This window comes from Carettochelys insculpta, chromosome 20 (genome assembly GCF_033958435.1).
Source record: "Carettochelys insculpta isolate YL-2023 chromosome 20, ASM3395843v1, whole genome shotgun sequence".
NCBI classification, from domain to species: Eukaryota; Metazoa; Chordata; order Testudines; family Carettochelyidae; genus Carettochelys; species Carettochelys insculpta.
The window spans coordinates 18,083,353-18,102,276 of NC_134156.1; the positions used below are offsets into that span (position 1 = coordinate 18,083,353).

The 18,924-nt window shown below is 38.8% G+C and overlaps 1 protein-coding gene across 3 annotated transcripts in view; it reads right to left on the minus strand.

The window, feature by feature from the left end:
• Positions 1–18,924, minus strand: part of SMURF2 (SMAD specific E3 ubiquitin protein ligase 2) — a 131,746-nt gene that overhangs the window by 73,952 nt on the left and 38,870 nt on the right. For all 3 annotated transcript variants that reach the window (XM_075014559.1, XM_075014558.1, XM_075014557.1), the window contains exons 2-3: positions 8,908–8,946; positions 6,864–6,972 (exon numbers count right to left, since the gene is read on the minus strand). In XM_075014559.1, coding sequence (XP_074870660.1) covers positions 6,864–6,972; positions 8,908–8,946 — 148 coding nt within the window. The remainder of the gene's footprint in view (positions 1–6,863; positions 6,973–8,907; positions 8,947–18,924) is intronic.

Here is an 18,924-nt window from a genome sequence, read left to right on the forward strand (position 1 = left end):
TAACCTGATTTAAATCAATCTATCCTCCAGTTTTTACAGTGCAAATGTTTGTAATCAGAAATAAACAAGGTAACCACTGCATACTTTTTATTCTCCACTGTAACTGATATCAATGTACTTGGAAAATGTAGAAAAAGGCCAAAATATCTAAATAAACTGCACTCCATTATTAACAGCATGATTAAATGCACAATTAAATCGCTTTAATCATATGATTAATTTTTTCATTGCTTGATAGCCCTACTGTTAAAACTTTGTTTATTTTATTCGACATGAAGTTGTCTGCTAAGTGCCACCTATAACTCTTCAGGGAGGCTGATTTAAGAATTGTACTGGTTGCAGAAAAACCACAAGAGAAAAGGAAGAAGGTAAGACAGGGAATTCACATGCTTAATAGAAGTTGTCATAGTCTGTGCTACATTTCTTATATTTAGTTTTGTATTCTTACAACAGGTTCTTGTGAGAGCTAGTTATAAGAACTTATGAATAAAGCAATGACCATCTTTCACCCCCCCCCACCCTTCAGCATTTCCTTGTTGCTTTCAAGAAGGCAAAAAAATTGTCAAATCAAATATCAAACATATCTAGAAAACTGATTAAGTACTCATTTCAACACTTTACTCCTATAACATTTTAGGATGAGTTGTTATGGCTCAAAAGTAACCCAAAAATGATATTACTGCTGACCAATTTAGCATCTGAATTTTGCATTAAAAAAAAAAAAATTCTAGTCCCAGACTCATGTAAAGGAAGGAAGCTATTTAACTTACACTTGCCAAAGAAAGATGTTTTTTTCCTCTCTGGGGGGTGGGGGGGGGAAGAGAGGGAGAGAACCACTTCCTAAAAGCACTAGTGGGCCTTGTTGGAAAAAGTACTTTATAAACTGAGGCAGGTAAGAGATTATAGTGCTGTTTAAGGACTCCGCTAACATTTTCAGTCCATAGTTTTGACAGTAAGTTACATGTTTCACATCAATTTGCAATAAAGATCCAACAAAAAAGCCTAGATAGGAATTTAGTTCATTTAAACAAGTTGTTCAAAACCTTAAAACAAAGAAGTTTGTTTTTTTCACAAAACCAAGATCAATTTCTCTCTCTTCCCTCACAGAGTTCCCATGTATCCAAATCTTGATTATCTTCCTCCCTCCACACTCATTCTCTATATTCACATTATGGTCCCCAGTGCTTGCAACTGAAACCATATGAAAGACTAACTAGCGAAGAGGAAACCCCAAGAGGTGTATCTCATATAAGCAAAGAAGTTACCAATCTTTACCCTTCTGTATCTCAAGTCTGCAAACTAGGATTTTGTACAAGAACTGAGTTTTATGAAATGTTCTGGAAACAGGCTATTTTTAGAATATCAACGCTCCCACCGCTAAACAAAATTAAGTTACAGTTTAATTAAATTAATTTTGTTTAACCTCAAAAAGGTTTAAGTAAATTTCAGACAAAAGTATTCCTCTCGTATTTTAGCTCAAATAGTCACTAACATCCATAGGTAGCATATCCTGGTAAATGGTAGACTATCCATTTTGCACCATCATCATCCAGAAAGATTGCTGTCAACTAACTTGTCTACCATTGGAGCACTAAAACAAAACACAGGGTTTGTTTGCAAAACTTATCCTGGGGGAGAGAAGCAAGAAGAAGGGGATGGGACTCTTTGGCTGTGTCTACACAAACCTCCTGAACAAGCACCCCATTTGTTCTGGGAAGAAGGAGCTTTTGAAGACTGGGGGAGGGGTGTTTCGAATGGCCCCTTGCTACACAGGCGGTGCACAATTTGAAAGTGGCACTTTCGAATCGCCGTGGCCGCCATTATGCTAAGGAGGTGCTGCATATTCATGTAAATGCCTCATTAGCATCTTTCGAATTCCCTCATTAACATGCCCCTTCCGAAAGGAGGGGGCTTGTGTAGACAAAGCCTCTCTCTCCTGGAAAAGTACCACTGATCAGACCAGATGTGCTGTCTCCAGAGAAGCAAAGAAAATTCAGCACAGAACTGGAAGCCAGGAACTTCCAATTTCTAATCTATGCTCTGACAGACTCCTTTTTTCTTCTTTTTTTTTTTTTTTGCTTTGGACAAGTTACTCGCTTTCCCTCGGTATTTCCATTTTTGCTTAAGACAATAATACTTCACAGTGGTGGTGGTAAGTTTACAAAATGTTTATGCTTATTGAACATGTAAAACTCTGTTAAAAATGCCAAATATGATTTTTCAAGCACTGGGAAAAGGCATGAGCAACAAGGAAAACACAAAAAGATGAAAAACAAGGGATAAAAGGGAACACAACTAGGACAAATATTTTATTGATATTTAACTACATCCAAGAAGCATCAATTTGGCAATTTCTTTCTGGAACAGCTCCCAGATTTTCCCCCCACAAACACCCAGCTAGATGAAGGAATTTTATCATTTACCATATTCATCTTACTTCCTGTGACACTAAAATCTAAATTAAGAAGCAAATCTAGAAAAAAGTACTGTTACTTCTCACAGTGCTACACTGCAAAAGCATTTTTAGAGGGGGAAGCCTTGTATAGGACAGAAGCTACACATACACTGGACTGAAACAGATTAAAGGAATGTGGGTTCCCTTAAAATTGGCAATCTAATTCAAACACTGTTCCAAAAATACATAACAGAACCCCCTCACTGTACACTCAGAAGCAGCACCATTAAAAAAAGCCTGTAAGTGTAAATTTGTTGCATGAAAGGTCCTAAACCTGGCATTCAGCACATAGCCAACAGACACTGTTATTGGACATCACCTTTTTACAATGATTAAAAACCCTCCAAGTAACTATACACTTTTACAGTAAAAAACCAAGAAACGTTGCATTTAATTTACATCAGTTCCAAACATTCTACATATTTGCACCTTCCTCTGGTTGATTTCCAAAGCTCTTTGGCCACAGAAGAAACCAAGTGGGCATTCTGCCACTGAGCCACCATCTGTTACCCTTGGCGTGTGTGCTATTTCCTGTAACAGCATAAGTGTCATAAGTCAGAGACTAGCGTTCCCATGCAATGGTGTGTTGTTAAGGTAAACATTATGATGCCTTCAGAATCTACCATATTATTTTCAGAAGAGGTCAGAAAGGCACATAATATCATAGACTGCAAGGATTAATCATCAGCCTTTTTGGCAGTGGGCTACTTAATATTCTTACTATGAAATTTTTCTAGACCTTCTGCAAAGGAAAATATTACTTTAATTTTAACATCTGCTTGGGACGAAGAACTGAAAACTAGTATTAGTTATAGAAAAGTAAGAATGAGGAGTATGTTTAAATTACTTTCAGATTAATGTATTCTACAGAGTCAAACTCATTTAATCAAATCAAGTCTCCTTAAGAGGCCAATCATGTGGGCAGCATTCCGGTGTTTTAAAGATACTTAGAATATGTATATTTAGAAAACGTGCTAGGGACAGTACACAGAGCTCTGCTTTATTATTTTCTTCAGGAAAAAAAGACTACTCAATGTTAACAACAGAAAATAAAGTTCCTTACATCACATGTGGTATTAGTGAATAATAGAACAAGGGAACAAAGAAAAAAGTTGGGTTTAAATGAGGATAAAGGAAAACTAAGTGACTGAAGGGAGAAGAGAGAGAGAAATAAGACTTTCATATGAAGGAGGACATTCAGGGGGAGGTCAGTGAAGTACCCAGAGTGCTTCACCATTTAAAAAGCCACTCTCTAAAGAAAGATTCAGGAAAAACTGTTTTCTGTACAGGATCATACCCTAAAAGAGATATGTATTAAGAGTAACCTTACCTATGAATGAAAACTCGTTTTTCTGGGATTTCAGATCCTTCGCAGATAAAGTGAAACACAAAGCATGCTGTCTCTTAAGAATTCATTACATAATACAGGCATGGAGAGCATTCTTCCAGTGCTCATGAAAATATGTGCAAGTTACAGAGAAAAGACATGCTTCTGTCTGAGGAGTTTATTACTAACTTGAACAAGTACATGTCTGGAGAAACCAAAAACAGAAGATTCTCATTTTCAGAATGATTGATAAAAGGCTTTTTTGAAAGTTAAGATTAATCTGCATTTAAAGTGCAACTGCATTTAAATGCTGTAACTTAAGGATACCCCAAATTTGCCCAGTTAAGCACAACAATTTGCAAGGAAACGGACATCTCTATTACTTTGCACTTGATTCATTTAGTAAAGAGATCAGGACTGTGGAGTTTATGGACCTCAAGCAGGTCCATATTGTATGATAAAAACACAAAGTTGTACATGCCTTGTTACTTATAAATACTGACGTGGGGGTAAAAGGAGATAAAATTCCTAAAGAGTTTCACTGCTGTTTTTGCTCCCAATTCTCTGGTGAGAAACTGAGAACCTTCCACAAAATATCAAGTATTAAGCGCTCTTCATCTACTCCTATCATCTACCCACTCCCATCAGCCACTACAGCTGCAGTCCCACTGTGTCCAAATTAAGTAAGGACTGGTGAGTATGTTTGTTCTTTAAGTTATAGGCATTTGCAGAACAGAGCATGGAAGTAGATATAAGTACTATCAAGTTATAGTCACTCTTTACTCTTTTTAAAAATCCCACAGCTATCTTTACAAAGCCACCCGTGTTGTGGGAATCACATACTTGGCAACACCTTCCTCCTTCCTATGCTTCTTACTCTTTTTGGTCCTAATGAGAAGCTAATTAACAAGGCAAAGGTGTAGGAAATAAAGAGAAAGAATAAGCAGAGAAAGAGAAAATGCAAGACTTGGACACTATGGCCAATTTAAATATATTACACCAGCTGACATCAATTTCCATAGCAATATTTGCCGTACCAGCTTGGAAAACAAGTGCTGCTGATTACAAGGTCTAATAAGTATAGTTACCAAGAAATCTCTGAAAAAAATTCCACTCCTGAAGATTTAGAAAATTCACTTAGCTACTTTTACAACATTAGCCCATTGGCAGCTTTAATAATAATGAAAATAGAAGCATTTACTGGTTCTTTAAACATCTTCTCCTAATAACAAAATGCTTTTAAATCAAACTTGTTAGTAGAGCTTGAATCTGAACTACATTTTTATGGAACAGTTACAAAACTTTGAAAATATGTTCTGTTCTGAAAATATGTCCTTGTCTAAAATACTACAATCCCACTACTCCAGGAGAACAATGCCACTTTATTAAAATATCAATACCACTTAATGAAACAGTAATGCAAATATTCTGAACCTTGCACAAAAAAATTCCGAAAACTTAGTCAACCATTCAAAGAAGCGGAAGATCTGAGGTTACTTTAAACCAGGGTCTTTCATATAAAAGCATTCTGCTGAAGATCAAGGACAGTGCTCAGTAACCTTTGTGGCCCACATCAGCACTCATTATATAATTTCATTGGAAATGCAATATATACAACTCAAATCCCCTCTCCCAGAGCCAGGCAGCCGCCAGGCAGCCCCCAGCCCCCAAATCTAACTCTATGCCCTCCCCACCCCAGAGCCAGGCACCCCAGTCCTCCCACCCCCAGCTCTAACTCAATGCCTGTGACTCACCAGAGCTGCCACCATGCACCTCTCCCACCAAGCACAGGGCATGTGCACAGAGCAGTGCAGCTCTGAGGTACACTAAGCACCACTTCGCAGCACACCCATGTGCCATGCGGAGCATTGATCTAGGATGCTGGCTGGAGCCACAGCTTCTTTTCCCTGGGAAACAAGAAGCAGCTTCCAGAGTGGAGATATTTGGACAGGTGTGAATTCAGTGATGCAGCTATGCTAGGACAAATCCTTAGCATAGATGTGCTGCATTGCTGCACATCAGGTTTGCATCCAGTGCAGTTTATTGTAGTTTTAAATAATCTCTGTAGAAATGTTGCAGCATGTCAAACTTACAGAAGCCCCTTTTACACCAGTTGCAGCTACACTGGAGGTCTGCACTAGTTTAGCCTGTTCAATACAAATACACTCAAAAGTTAGACACTAAGAAGTGGATGCAGATACTGGCAGAAAACAGGAATGTAGGGAAAACAATGTGGAAGATAGAATGGATTAAACCAGGATGCCATCAGGGACTAAAAATATTGCAATGAGTTAAACTGTGCAAATAGTTCAAAGGATTCTCTTTCTGTCTTTCACCACAGGGACATACTGAAAGAACAAAAGGAAAAAAAAAAGACAGGAAAGAACAAATTATAATAAAGACATTAAAACCCCTTGAACAAAATACAGTATTATTTCTGCTCAGAAAATTCTCTGCCGAGAGAGAAACAAGAGAAAGAATGAACCCCATGACAGATATACGTCATGTTGTTTAGTGCATGACGAAAAGGAACTCATAGTGGGGGCGGAAGTATAAAAGCTTACACAGAATAAAAAGGATATACTTAGGCGCAAAGAATGAAACAAATTAAAGATAGTAAGAAAAGGAAAGAGAAACAATATTGGGACTGAAGAAATATTCTGAAAGACAGAAAGACACCAAATAACACTGCAGAAGAGAAAAATAAAATAAGGAGGGAAGGAAGAATAAATAATAAGGGAAATTTGTTAATTGTTTTTTTTTTTCCATTTTATGCATAGCCTAATATCAAAACGTTGGACAATATCATACTCCAAAACAAACCTATGCTATCTGCATTGCAGACAGTGTATTAGAATATGTATGGGGGACCAGGGAGGGAGAGAAGTTGAGATAGGAAAGGTGTCATGGTGGTGCATGTATCTTTTCACTCTGGCTAATCAGGTTTGCTCCTTTGGCATATTTGTCAAGTCCTGAACTGAATACTACTGTGACCATTTGGCATTTTTAGTGTTTCTGTGCTCTTTAGAAGATTCAACTTCAAACCTTTGCTGTATTTTAGACATCACTGTTAACACCTACAGGTCATAATGCTGATTCCACTTTGGATCAAGCGTATTCTTCACAGTATCGGTAGAATGACATTGGCCAGATCCGTCGACCACCACCTTAGCAAATGGATCAGGAAGTCCTATAGGAGGGGAGGAAAAACTCATAAAAGGGCATGCTTGAAAACTGAGAAAAATAAAATGATAATCAATATACAAGTGTGATTTTTTTCTATATGTTGGGTATTTTGAAAAGCACTGTATTTAACTGGAGTCTGTCATTATCACAAGTCCAGCTACAAGTAGGTTAACGTGATCTTTGCATTTCAATATTCAAAATTCAGGATAAAATGCTTGCTTTGAAAGAGCTTCCAGGTATTTCAGATTCTGCACAAATACATAAAAATAATGTGTCTTATGTATACAAACTGACCGAACTACAATGCTACAGCCTTTAAGTAGATGAACAAACTCAGCTTTGCAACAATGCTCTAAATGTGATCTTCGAAGACAAAGAAATGTTTTTGATCTGGTTTGCTTTTCCCCCTTTTTATGTAAAGACGACTAGCCCCCCCACCCCCAGTCAAAAAGTATTTTTCCTTCTGCTATTTTTACATCTCTAATTCAAATCTTGGCTACTTGGGATGGCACTATGGATGAATGGAGATCTGTTAGGAAAACAAAATATACCAAGGAAGTGCAACCTGATTGATGAGGGAAGTGATTTTCACTCAAAACCTTTACAAATCTTTGTTTTGGTAATCCCTGTAAGTCAAATATGTAGGGAAAGATGCTGATATAAGGATGTAGGCAGTCTCAGCCCCTTAAACACTGTGTAAGTTCCCAGTGACCAGCCAACAAGGACTCCACTAAAATCACAGAAGACAAGATAACATTCCTGGTATTTAAGTTACAAGCAGGATTTATTTAGTCATCATTGCTAAACGTTTGTATTATGGTAGCATTTACAGAGCCTAACTGAGATCAAGGCCCCATTCTCTTAGGCACTATACAAAAACACATAGGAAGCTGTCTACTACTAAGAAACTCAGAGACAGCTTTCTTAGTCTACAGCTTCACAAATAACAAGCAGTCCTGTGGCATCTTAGAGACTAACAAATGTACTGGGTCACGACCTTTCAAGGGTAAAACCTTTATAAACAAAATAAATATTTAGGTTTTACAGTCTTCTTTATATATCATAAGACCACAAAAAGGACACATACAACTCACTCTTGTTCCTCTTCGCAAGTTATCTTTTAAGTTTAGGGTCTACCCTTTCGGATTTTCTAGCTTTACCTCACAGTCTCATTAGGAAATAAGTTGACTGTGTGTGAACGTACGCATTAGTGTAAGTATGTGTACTTCGGAAGAATCCTCTTTTACTTCTTCATTTTCTATTTCAAAATATCATAAAAACTAGTGGAAGGTTCAGAATTTCTGCTCGGGGTAGGCAAATATGTATTCTGACTTGCTCATTAATTATATTAAAAAAGTAGATCAGATTGTTAGACCAAAAGATCTGTTTGATGGTAAATTGTTTCAATGTATATTTATATACATGAAGCTAGTTTTTCTGAAAGCCTGCAATTGGCTTGAGTGAAGCTACTCAAAATGAAAAACTCGTCTCCCCATTCTACAGCCAGGACTAACATAATTGGTATCTATACAGAGAAAAAACAGAATTTTGTGTTTATTAAAAAAAAAAAAAAAAAAAAAAGATACTGAATATCAACCAGTAATAATGAAACACCAAAAGTGATGAGACCAATATTTTTACATGAAAATCTTCAGATATATTAGCACCAAAAAATACTTAAACCCACAAGATTCCTTACCCTTTCCAACACCACTCCAGAGGATTTGTTGACTGATACTTTTGCTCATTTTTTAAAATATATTTTAAAAACACTCCAGGATGAGTGCCAGCTAAAAAGTCGCAAGCCCTAAAAACAGTTGGTTGGAAGCACTGTCTCCTTCAACACATGGACATTGATGCAGTATGTTGTGCTAGAACTAGTGTACAGAATGTAACATGTACTACACATATTAATTCATAAATTTTAATAGCTACTTACGGAAAAAATCCTTTTTCACCAAGTTTTTTGCACATAGTACTGCAAAGGAAACAAGAAATACATAATGAAATTACTGGTCATTAATATTTTCAGAATTTCTTTATCTTCAAAGCATTCCAGCAAACCCAGTGCAAACTTAAATAAATAAAATAAATAAAAAAATAAACATCAAAGATGTTTGCAAGAAAACAAATTATGATCATGGGCTATTTTTAATGTTATGCAAAATAAACACAGAAGGATGAGCCAGATGTTCCTTCCAGGGGCAGTTGTGATGCAAGTTAGAGAGAGGTGATGCTTCCAGTACATATATATGTCTTCCAGCCCTTCAGAAAGGCCATTTTTTTAATCTAACCTCATCACAAGATAATTTGTGCAAGAGGGATGGAAGTGCATAAAGAAAGAACAGAATGGCAAGTTCCTCTACAACACATCAGGGTGATTCCCCTATACCAGCATTTCCTAAAGTGTCATCTGCAGCCCAGTACTGGTCCTTGAGGGGAAAAAAAAAAAAAAACAACCAGTCCTGAGAAAATATACAAATTATCACGTGTGATCCTATTTGGTACATTTCGTATTTTTTCTCTTAATTAAGGTAATAACAATAAGTTAGGCACTTCAGTATTTTACATAAAGATTTATATTATTATGTACTATTATTATTGTGAATAAATAAAACAGTGGGAATGTATTCATTTTTCATTCATTTTTACATGCATTTATATTTTTGAGCTGCAAAAAGCAGTATTGAAAAAAAATCAGGTTTCAGCTATATCAAGTTTGGAAAACCCTGTCCTATGCCATATGCCTTCTTGGCATAATTCCTAATGGACAGTAATAAGTTACTGCACATAGAGTTAACTTCCCCCATATAACCACACACAAATTAAACATTTAAAAGGAATAAATCATTTATAGAGTTACCAAATGAGTTTTCAGCTGTCATTCTTGATTCTAATTTTGCAGTTTCATTGTCTCCCTTTGAAAACTGGTTGCTATGATAGCATAAGACAGCTTTTAAAATATATTAAATTCACACTTTTCATTAGAAGAAAAAAGTAACAAATCTCCAGAGGATATCCATGGTGTAGTTAGTAAAACATAATAAAGAATTTAAGGAGGCAGTATGAAGATGTAAGGAACATGTGTGGGAGTCTGCTAAACAAACTTTGCCTTATATGAAAATTAAGAGTCAGATCAGAAGTTACTTCAATTTAAAGAGCTAAAAATTATAAAGTAATGTAGGCTGACAGAAGACTTTTTTACGCTAGGCACATACACCAATGTATTAGTTACTTGAACTATAAGCCATGACATTAGAAAAATGTGGTTCTTTCAGAAAATATTTGCCCTATATGCAGTACATTCCAGTTTATTAAATATTTAATTTTTGAACAGTGAAAGGAACTTATTACTAAAAACACAGATAAATATTAAATACACCACTCTAAATACCATTATAAATAAAAAATAACCTGAAGGTAAGTTACAACCATTTCAGGACAATTTTTACAGAGAATCAAAGTAATTTTCTAAGATTACATTTTTATGCTATGTATCTAAAGTGTTTTTTCTGTAAAAATGCATATCTATTTTGAAAACGAAATGGGTCTGGGGGAATAACAGAGACATGCCTATATAAAATGATGTTCTAAAATATTTCAAAACAATAGTGAGAGAGATCTGGTCTCAAAATGTTCCACGCAGAAATCTCTGTCCACGCAAAAAGGCTTGTTTAAACTGTCTATAGAGTAAGGATGGTTTCACTCATTTGATGTTTGACGTACCTTTATATTTTTTCACTTAGTATCTTTCTGCTTTACCTATCTACAAGCAACAAAAGAATTAAATGTCTGAACACCAGCAGAGACCTAAAATAGGTTTGACCTAGTTAGTTCTAAATAGCAGAAATCTGTCTTCTCTTCAATTCTGTATAAATAGCAAGATTTCTCACATAAAAATTTGGTGCATTAGTCAGACTCACCAGTCTAGATTGACTGGTATTCCTGCTTTCACAGTAGCTATCAAGTAAACTAACCAGATGAACTTTTGCCTTGCTGCTTAAGTGGCTCCACAATATCTGCCTTCTTCTGAAGCCCCAGAGAAAGATTTCACCCTCACTACATGAAACTTCATAAACAACCTTTTGAATTGGCACCAGAAGCTGGGTAGGGTCTTGGAGAATCAGACTGCAGACTCACTGTAAGAACTCTTTTGCAACATCCCACACTAAAAATGAAGCGATGGAAAAATCCAAATGCGTGCGGTTGTATATGGCCATTCAGAACAGAAAAAGTCCAAATTTAAGAACATCCCAATATTTAATTTTTCAAGGTGATTAAAAACAAAAAAGCTACCATGAATCATAAATGCATTCCTATTTTTAAAACTCTCTTCTGTTTGATAGAACCCCCTAAAAGGGGGCTGAGACCTTCACAAGAGAAGAAATTATATTTTGAGAGGAATAGACAGAAGAAACAGGTGATGTAGGGCTACACTCATTGCAGTGCAGTTGACTAGACTTGATAACCTCTCAAGTTCCTTCCAGTTCTAGTATTCAGTGATTCTATGCAGCCAAAACAGTCAAGTATTTGTAGTGCATGTTGATATCCCTGCCTAATAAACAAGAACATTTTTACAATTTCTTTACCCTCTGGTAATGAACCAGTTTATATTTAGCACCCATTGCAATAGTTATCAATTTGTTTACATTAATTTATTTTCAGAAATATGGCTTATTTTGTTTCTAATCGTATTACTGTTCAAACAAATACACTATTAAAATATTGCAATTAATACTGTAATTTTAAAAGAGAGGTAGTCCTTACTTAGTCAAATGGAAGACTATTGGTGTGTAAGATGAAGGAAAAAAAGGGATGATACAGAGCAATCATGTGCAAGTAATAACATTTTTTGAAAGGATATTAGTAGTGAGTAATCAGATAGCTATGAAAGAAATTTTGTGGTCCCTGAAGAAACAATGGGAAATGGAGAAAGATGCTGGGCCCCGAGATAAACATTAGAACAGAATAGATTGTCTCTATTACCATAGTTTGGTGGCTCCAGACATGTCTCGTTTATTTTTAGAAACTGAAAACAATGTTTTTTTCCAAAAAGATTCAGGGATTTCTTTGCAATTTCAAAACCAAGGCAAAATTGTCATGTGTTGGCAAAAGGGGAAAAAATGCTTGCACTAACAATAACCCTCTTTTTCCAGAAATAGATTTTAAAAAGCAGGAAAAAAAAAAATCAAGAATGAAGATAATTGCCTGCAAAGGTGGAAATAAGTTACAAGGTGACAGGGACAAGGTGACATACAGAAATTACTTACCAATACCTCTAGTTCATGAGAATGGTGCATCTTTGCAATGCACTCCCAGGCCAAAGAGATTCAGGAACCTTCTCAACAAGCAGGACCCACTTACTTGGAAATTACGAGCACCCACTCGAGGCCTAAAACTATTAGTAAAAACCCCAAACTTTTTATTTGGCACATACAAACGGTGGAAATTCCCAAAGCTGGCTAGGAAAAGGAGTAATAGAGGTGGTCAGGAGCTGACCTGCTTCTTATAATCTTAGCTTGAAATACGTCCTTCCAATAGATACTGCTTTTTCTGAAGTTCCTAAAGTTCAATGGCGCTGGTGGCTACAGTCCATGCGGTGAATTCACATTGGAGATATACAATACTCATCATAAATACCTCCTCTGTGTGAGCAATATGCTTCTCTGAACTTATCTGCAAGGGACTGCCCTCTCCAAGACCAGCTTCTTTTATGACCACCAGAAGTAATTAACGAAGGCTGAGACACAGTTGCAACTGATGTGCACTATAAAATATGCAGGAAAAAAGTTCTGTATGCAACTTTTTATACACAATATGTACAAATTTATACATCGATTGTACCTCTCCTCTACCCCATTGCTGTTTGTTATCACATTCAATGCATGCAGCAGACTCTAGCATAACAAAGCCACGCTGAACTGGGCATTAGAACATACCACAAATGAAGTAAAATATTACTCTAATTAGCAGACCATGTGATACATATTTTCCAGTTTCCATGTGACTTCTCTTTACAAATCAGTCACAAGGGGTGCTAACAACAGAGCTGTCAATTTAGTCTGAAAACAATAGTCCCCGTTCTAGCCACTATTACTGGTTCTTCCATTAAAGATAAAGGCATCAGATGTTCCATTCTTAAAGGGACAGTCCCACATTTAAGCCCTCCTGCAGACATCGTGGCTTTTTCTTAAAAATAGATCAATTGCCCTGTATTTTCTCTCTCCCTCTCCCATTAGTACTGGCAGGTCATGCTGCTGGCCAGATCCCTGCTTGCCAGCCACATGCCCACCAATAGCGTGTGTGCGTGCACGTGCATGCGCGCATGCGCAGGGCAGAGGTGTAAATCCCACGGACAACCATGGGCATGGCTGTGTAAGGCTGGTGGCGGGATGAAGTTGCAGCATGCAGGACCATCCGTTCTCCCTTCTAGTCCATCAGTACAACCCCTGCTGCATGCTGGATCTCTGTCAGCAGAGTCCCATTTCTCCATCTCATTTCTGGCTCACACTGACTGCACACTGCTGTGACTGGTGAGTGTGGATAGGCACCAGAAGGATGGCAGTTATGTGTTACCTTTGCTGCCCGTCCACTGGCCCGTTAAATGCTCCCCCTGTCACTGCAGTCCCCATCTGAACAAGTCTAGGCCCTGTTCATTCCAGCATTCTAACTCACCCCAGCTCCCAAGAGAGTGAGCTTCTCTCCCTGTTCCAAAGGCTTATCAAAATTACTTTTTTTTGATCCCTGGGATAGACAACTTGTGTTGCTAACGCTCTTGCTTTTGCCAGCATTCAACACATTTTTCAACACTATTATTATCATCTCTAAGAAAAACTGTATACTCTAAAAGCCCCACTACTGTTACCACACTACTGCATTTGCACTAGTAAGCAGCTGGGATGGTAAATGTTTGCCAGAAATGATGATGTAGACATAGCATAAAGCCCTGAGTACCAGTTGCACTAATTTAACTGAGTGTTTAGGTTCTTTAAAAAAATATTTTTGTTTCATTAGTAGAAATACCTGTGCAGGCACATTGAAATCAATTTGTGTAAGTCAGGCTTAAATAATTTTCAGGTGTATGCCCGTAAGCGTCTGCCCCAGTGAACAAGAAAAAACTATTTTAAAAACCCACACAAACTTTAGTTAACCCAATGCAACTTGTATTGCCGACAGGACCCCAGATAATTAGACTCATAATCACAAAAGACTTTACAGATGAAAACGAACATCTTGCATTATACCATGAAATGAACTGGAAATGACCAAGGAGAGGGAATGTGCTCCATGCATGAAATGCAACTCAGTAAGTGGGCAGCTACATTTTATACCAGTTTATGTTTTTTAGACAAATCAGGGAGGAAAGCACTGCAGTACACCAATCTGGAAGGGGCAACAGGAATGTTCCAGAAACATAAATACATGTGCCAAAATATATTTGCACACCAACTTCACAGGTATATTTAGGTCATCATTTAGCAACTAACATATATATGAGGCCTTATGTTGCAACAAGTTCAGTGAAATGTGTTAAAACTAGAGAGCAAGAGAATGTTGCTGGCAACTGACTCTTACCATTACATATGTTTTAATTGTGAAACAGATAATTTCTGTAATGCTTTAGTGTACTGATGGGCAACCTATGCTAGTGAGTGGGCCACAAGTTTGTCATAACCAAGATGGTCTCCTGGGATAGTGTAGTTTTGCAAACTGCAATTGCATATTTAGAATGTGTGAGGGGTGCTAACTGAACTGTAGCAACACTTTCATTGGATACAGAGGGAGTACACAGATCTCAGTGAATGCTGTGTGCAATCAGCATGCACCTCACCTCACAAGCATGTCTCTTTGATAAAACAAGTAGAAAAAAAATACATAGATGAAAACCAAAAGAATCTGGCAACTCTGTGTATGGGCAGCCATAAAGGAAATGTCTCAATGGCCATTCATAAAACCCAAGTGGCCCACAGGTTGCCCACCATTGCTTTAATACAGGGGTGGTCAACATGTGGCCTGCAGGCCAGAATCCAGCCCGCCAAACCTTTTCATCCATCCTGCAGCGTTGACAGTGGCACCATTTTGAAAGCCAGGTGGGCAACTCAGAGCCGCCTGCGGCTCTTTAAGTGCCACCACTCGCTCCTTCTCCAGCTCCCTGCTCTGCCGCGCTGGAAGAGTAGAACTCAGTTTAATTGGCTTAATGGCCAGCAGGAGGGATCCAGCCATTAAACCAATTAAATCGAGTCCCATTATTTCAGTGTGGCAGGACAAAGAGCCACATGCACTGTACATGGGGAGAAAGGAGTAGGAGAGCTGAGGGAATCTGTGCAGCTGCAGTGAGGAGGAGATGGCAGCCCAGCAGAACACAGAGCTCCTGTCTGATGTAGTTAATTCTGCATTTGGGGCTGCATGGGGTTAAGGTTGGGGGCTTTTTTGACATATGAAATATTAATTGAACAATGATGCTTGAAAAATGTGCATGTGTAGAAAATTAGATCCACCCATGTTATTGCAAAGTGACTTGTTTGATATTTTATGCAGTTAAGCCTGGGGGTCTGGGATGCAGTTTGGGGCTACTCTCATTCCTCATTATACGAGCACAGTTGGTTCCCATCTTTCTGCTCATAGGTGAAAACTTGTAAGAGGGACACTAAATTCCCATTAAAATACACGTTAAAGTCTCTGATTCGTTCCAAGTGCTCCTAATTCGGCAAAGGAGTGGCAGCACGTGGCTTCTTTTGAAACTGTGGGTTCGGGAGGTTGGAGAGGGCTAAAGGCTGGGGGCAGTTTGGGGCCATGAGCAGGAGGGAAGGTTAAAACCTACTGGCAGGTTGGGTCCTTGGGGAGGGCAGGGGGTGTTAAGGCTGCGTCGGGTTGGGTCCATGGGGAGGGCACTATGTTAAAGCTGCGGTGGGTTGGGTCTGTGAGGCAGGTGGTGGTGGGGGGTTAAGGTTACTGCAGGCTGGATCTGTGAGGCTGGCAGGGTTTCAGGCTGCAGCAGGTTGGGGCCATGGGGCAGGCGGCGGGGTTGAGGCTGCAGCCGGTTGGGTCTGCGAGGGGTTCAGGCTGCAGTGGGTTGGATCTGTGGGGACGGTAGGGGTCAGGCTGCTGTGGGGTGAGGCCGCGGAGCCAGCGAGGGGAGAGGTGAGGCTGTAGCGGGTTGGGGCCGCGGGGAGGGCAGGGGGGTTCAGGCTGAGGCAGGTTGGGTCTGCAGGACCTGCAGGGTTTCAGGCAGCAGTGGGTTGGGTCTGTGGGGATGGGCATAAGGCTCATATTAGTGGAGGGAGTTCACTCATCTAAGCTACGTCTACACGTGAAGCCAAATCGAAGTAGCTTATTTCGATGTAGCGACATCGAAATAGTCTATTTTGATGAATAACGTCTACACGTCCTCCAGGGCTGGCAACGTCAACGTTCAACTTCGACGTTGGGCAGCACCACATCGAAATAGACACTGCGAGGGAACGTCTACACGCCAAAGTAGCACACATCGAAATAAGGGTGCCAGGAACAGCTGCAGACAGGGTCACAGGGCAGACTCAACAGCAAGCCGCTCCCTTAAAGGGCCCCTCCCAGACACAGCTGCACTAAACAACACAAGATCCACAGAGCCGACAACTGGTTGCAGACCCTGTGCATGCAGCATGGATCCCCAGCTGCAGCAGCAGCAGCCAGAAGCCCTGGGCTAAGGGCTGCTGCACACGGTGACCATAGAGCCCCACAGGGGCTGGAGAGAGAGCGTCTCTCAACCCCTCAGCTGATGGCCACCATGGCGGACCCCGCTATTTCGATGGTGTGGGATGCGGATCATCTACATGTGCCCTACTTCGACGTTCAACTTCGAAGTAGGGTGCTATTCCCATCCCCTCATGGGGTTAGCGGCTTCGACGTCTCGCTGCCTAACGTCGATGTTAACATCGAAATAGCGCCCAACACATGTAGCCGTGACGGGCGCTATTTCGAAGTTAGTGCTGCTATTTTGAAGTAGCGTGCACGTGTAGACACGGCTCTAGTGTACAAAAGGTAGGTAGGTATGTGTGTCCCTTGTTTTAGTGAGTACTTGTAAGTAAAGCAGTCGTTTAATGAGGGATGAGTGTATTTTGTGTTCTGCCCCCCAGAACAAATAAAAATTCCCATGTGGCCTCCCGATGAGAAAGTGTTGTCCACCCCTGCTTTAATACATTGGGAACATTCAGTATGTACGTGTGGCTGAAAAAATATTTACAGTGAATATAACAGTTCATGTTAGCTGTGTAATAATAAGATTATTTTATTTACTATTCCAACACATTTGTGTTTTCAAAATTGGAGTTGAGTGAATCCTACTTTCCAGTTTTCACTGCACGCCACTATGCCAAACCATGCTCAATCCCATGTGTTGAATCACACACATATTTCCCAAGTTTCACCGTTATTTGAATTTTCATTTATGTTACATAAAGTAACAGCAAATTTTTAAATCCATTCTTCTGTTTGTAAGAGATGACACATTAAGATTGGACAATTCCTAAATTAAGGGAAAATTCAGACTGAGGACAAAATTTCAAGAGGAATTTTCATGTGTGCAAATTTGAACATTATACAAAAAATAATTTACATTGGTTACAAGGTTTCTGTACACTTGTTACTTCTTTTGTTAATTTCTGAACAGCTCCCTCTTGCATAACCTAACTTTGCTGTAGAATAAACCCAAAGCAAAAATTATGTTATTGTTTTTATAACACTAGGGTCTATTGCTATGGAAATTATTCTGATGTCACAGTATTATTGTTTTAGTCACACAACCAAAAAAAAAATACATAGTAAATTCATATAAGACAAGGTGCCTGTCCCAAAGAAGAAATTTCAATCTGAAGACACAAATAACTCAAGACTACTACTGGAAACAGGATAAGCAATGCAAGAAGCAAAAGATGCAGTTGCAGAGCTTTTTTTCAGCTCCTCCACCCAACCACTCAGCCAATCCCGTCATTGAGGCTGCCAAGGGGCTGGTACTCAGTACTGGCAATACCTGCACAAAAAAAGCACTGTGCAGTTGCATCTCACTTCAGAGAACTAGTGAGATTAGCTGAAAGCAAAAGACAAAAATAGAAGCTTCTTGGAAAATATTGATATGGAGTCTGTTCTGAGGGGAATGGTAGGATGTAAGAAAGAGAAGATCTGAGAGGAGAGTAATGTAAATCAGAACACGAATGTGAATTTTACCACTGGTAACAGAGAAAAAGAACACAATGATGTTCTAAAACAGTTTCTCAAATGGGGTTCTGCGGAACTCTGGGATTCCCCAAAGTGCAGATAAGGGGTCTGCAAGAAAATTCCATTATAACATTTGATTATTTACAAAAATAATTAATATTTAAGCATTTATTAATTTAGTTAAAATAAATTTCATTTGTTTGCCACAGTAAGTGTCACTGTATAATGCCAGTTTAGCCAGAAAGTAGAGACAATAATGTCACTACCCAGGACTGTGCACGCAGTCAGTCAACAGCCTGTTATATACCATGGTAAATCCCCATACTCACTCTCAGGGGCTGTGTCTATACTAGCTCCCTACGTCAAAGGGAGCATGGTAAGTAGGGTGTCAGGAGATTATTAACGAAGTGCTGCGGTGCATATGCAGCACTTCATGAAGCTAATTCTCATCCACGGCAACTTTGAAGCGTCAGCTCACATGTAGCCACGGCTAACCCATCAGTACTTTGAAGTACCTGGGCAACTTCAAAATCCCTTTACTCCTCTGTAAAAATATACATATGATTAAGAATGAAAGCCTCAGAAGAGCATGAAAAAAATAAGTGGACTTAGGTTGTAAAGTGCTCAGTTATTCCCAGGATGTGAATTACCCTCTTTAAAAGAAAAAAAAATTGCTTAAAAATTGAATTTTTAAATATCTCTGTTACACTTACATGTTTTCATTTCAAGTGCAGAATAATTAAAAAGCAATCTTTTGTGCCTA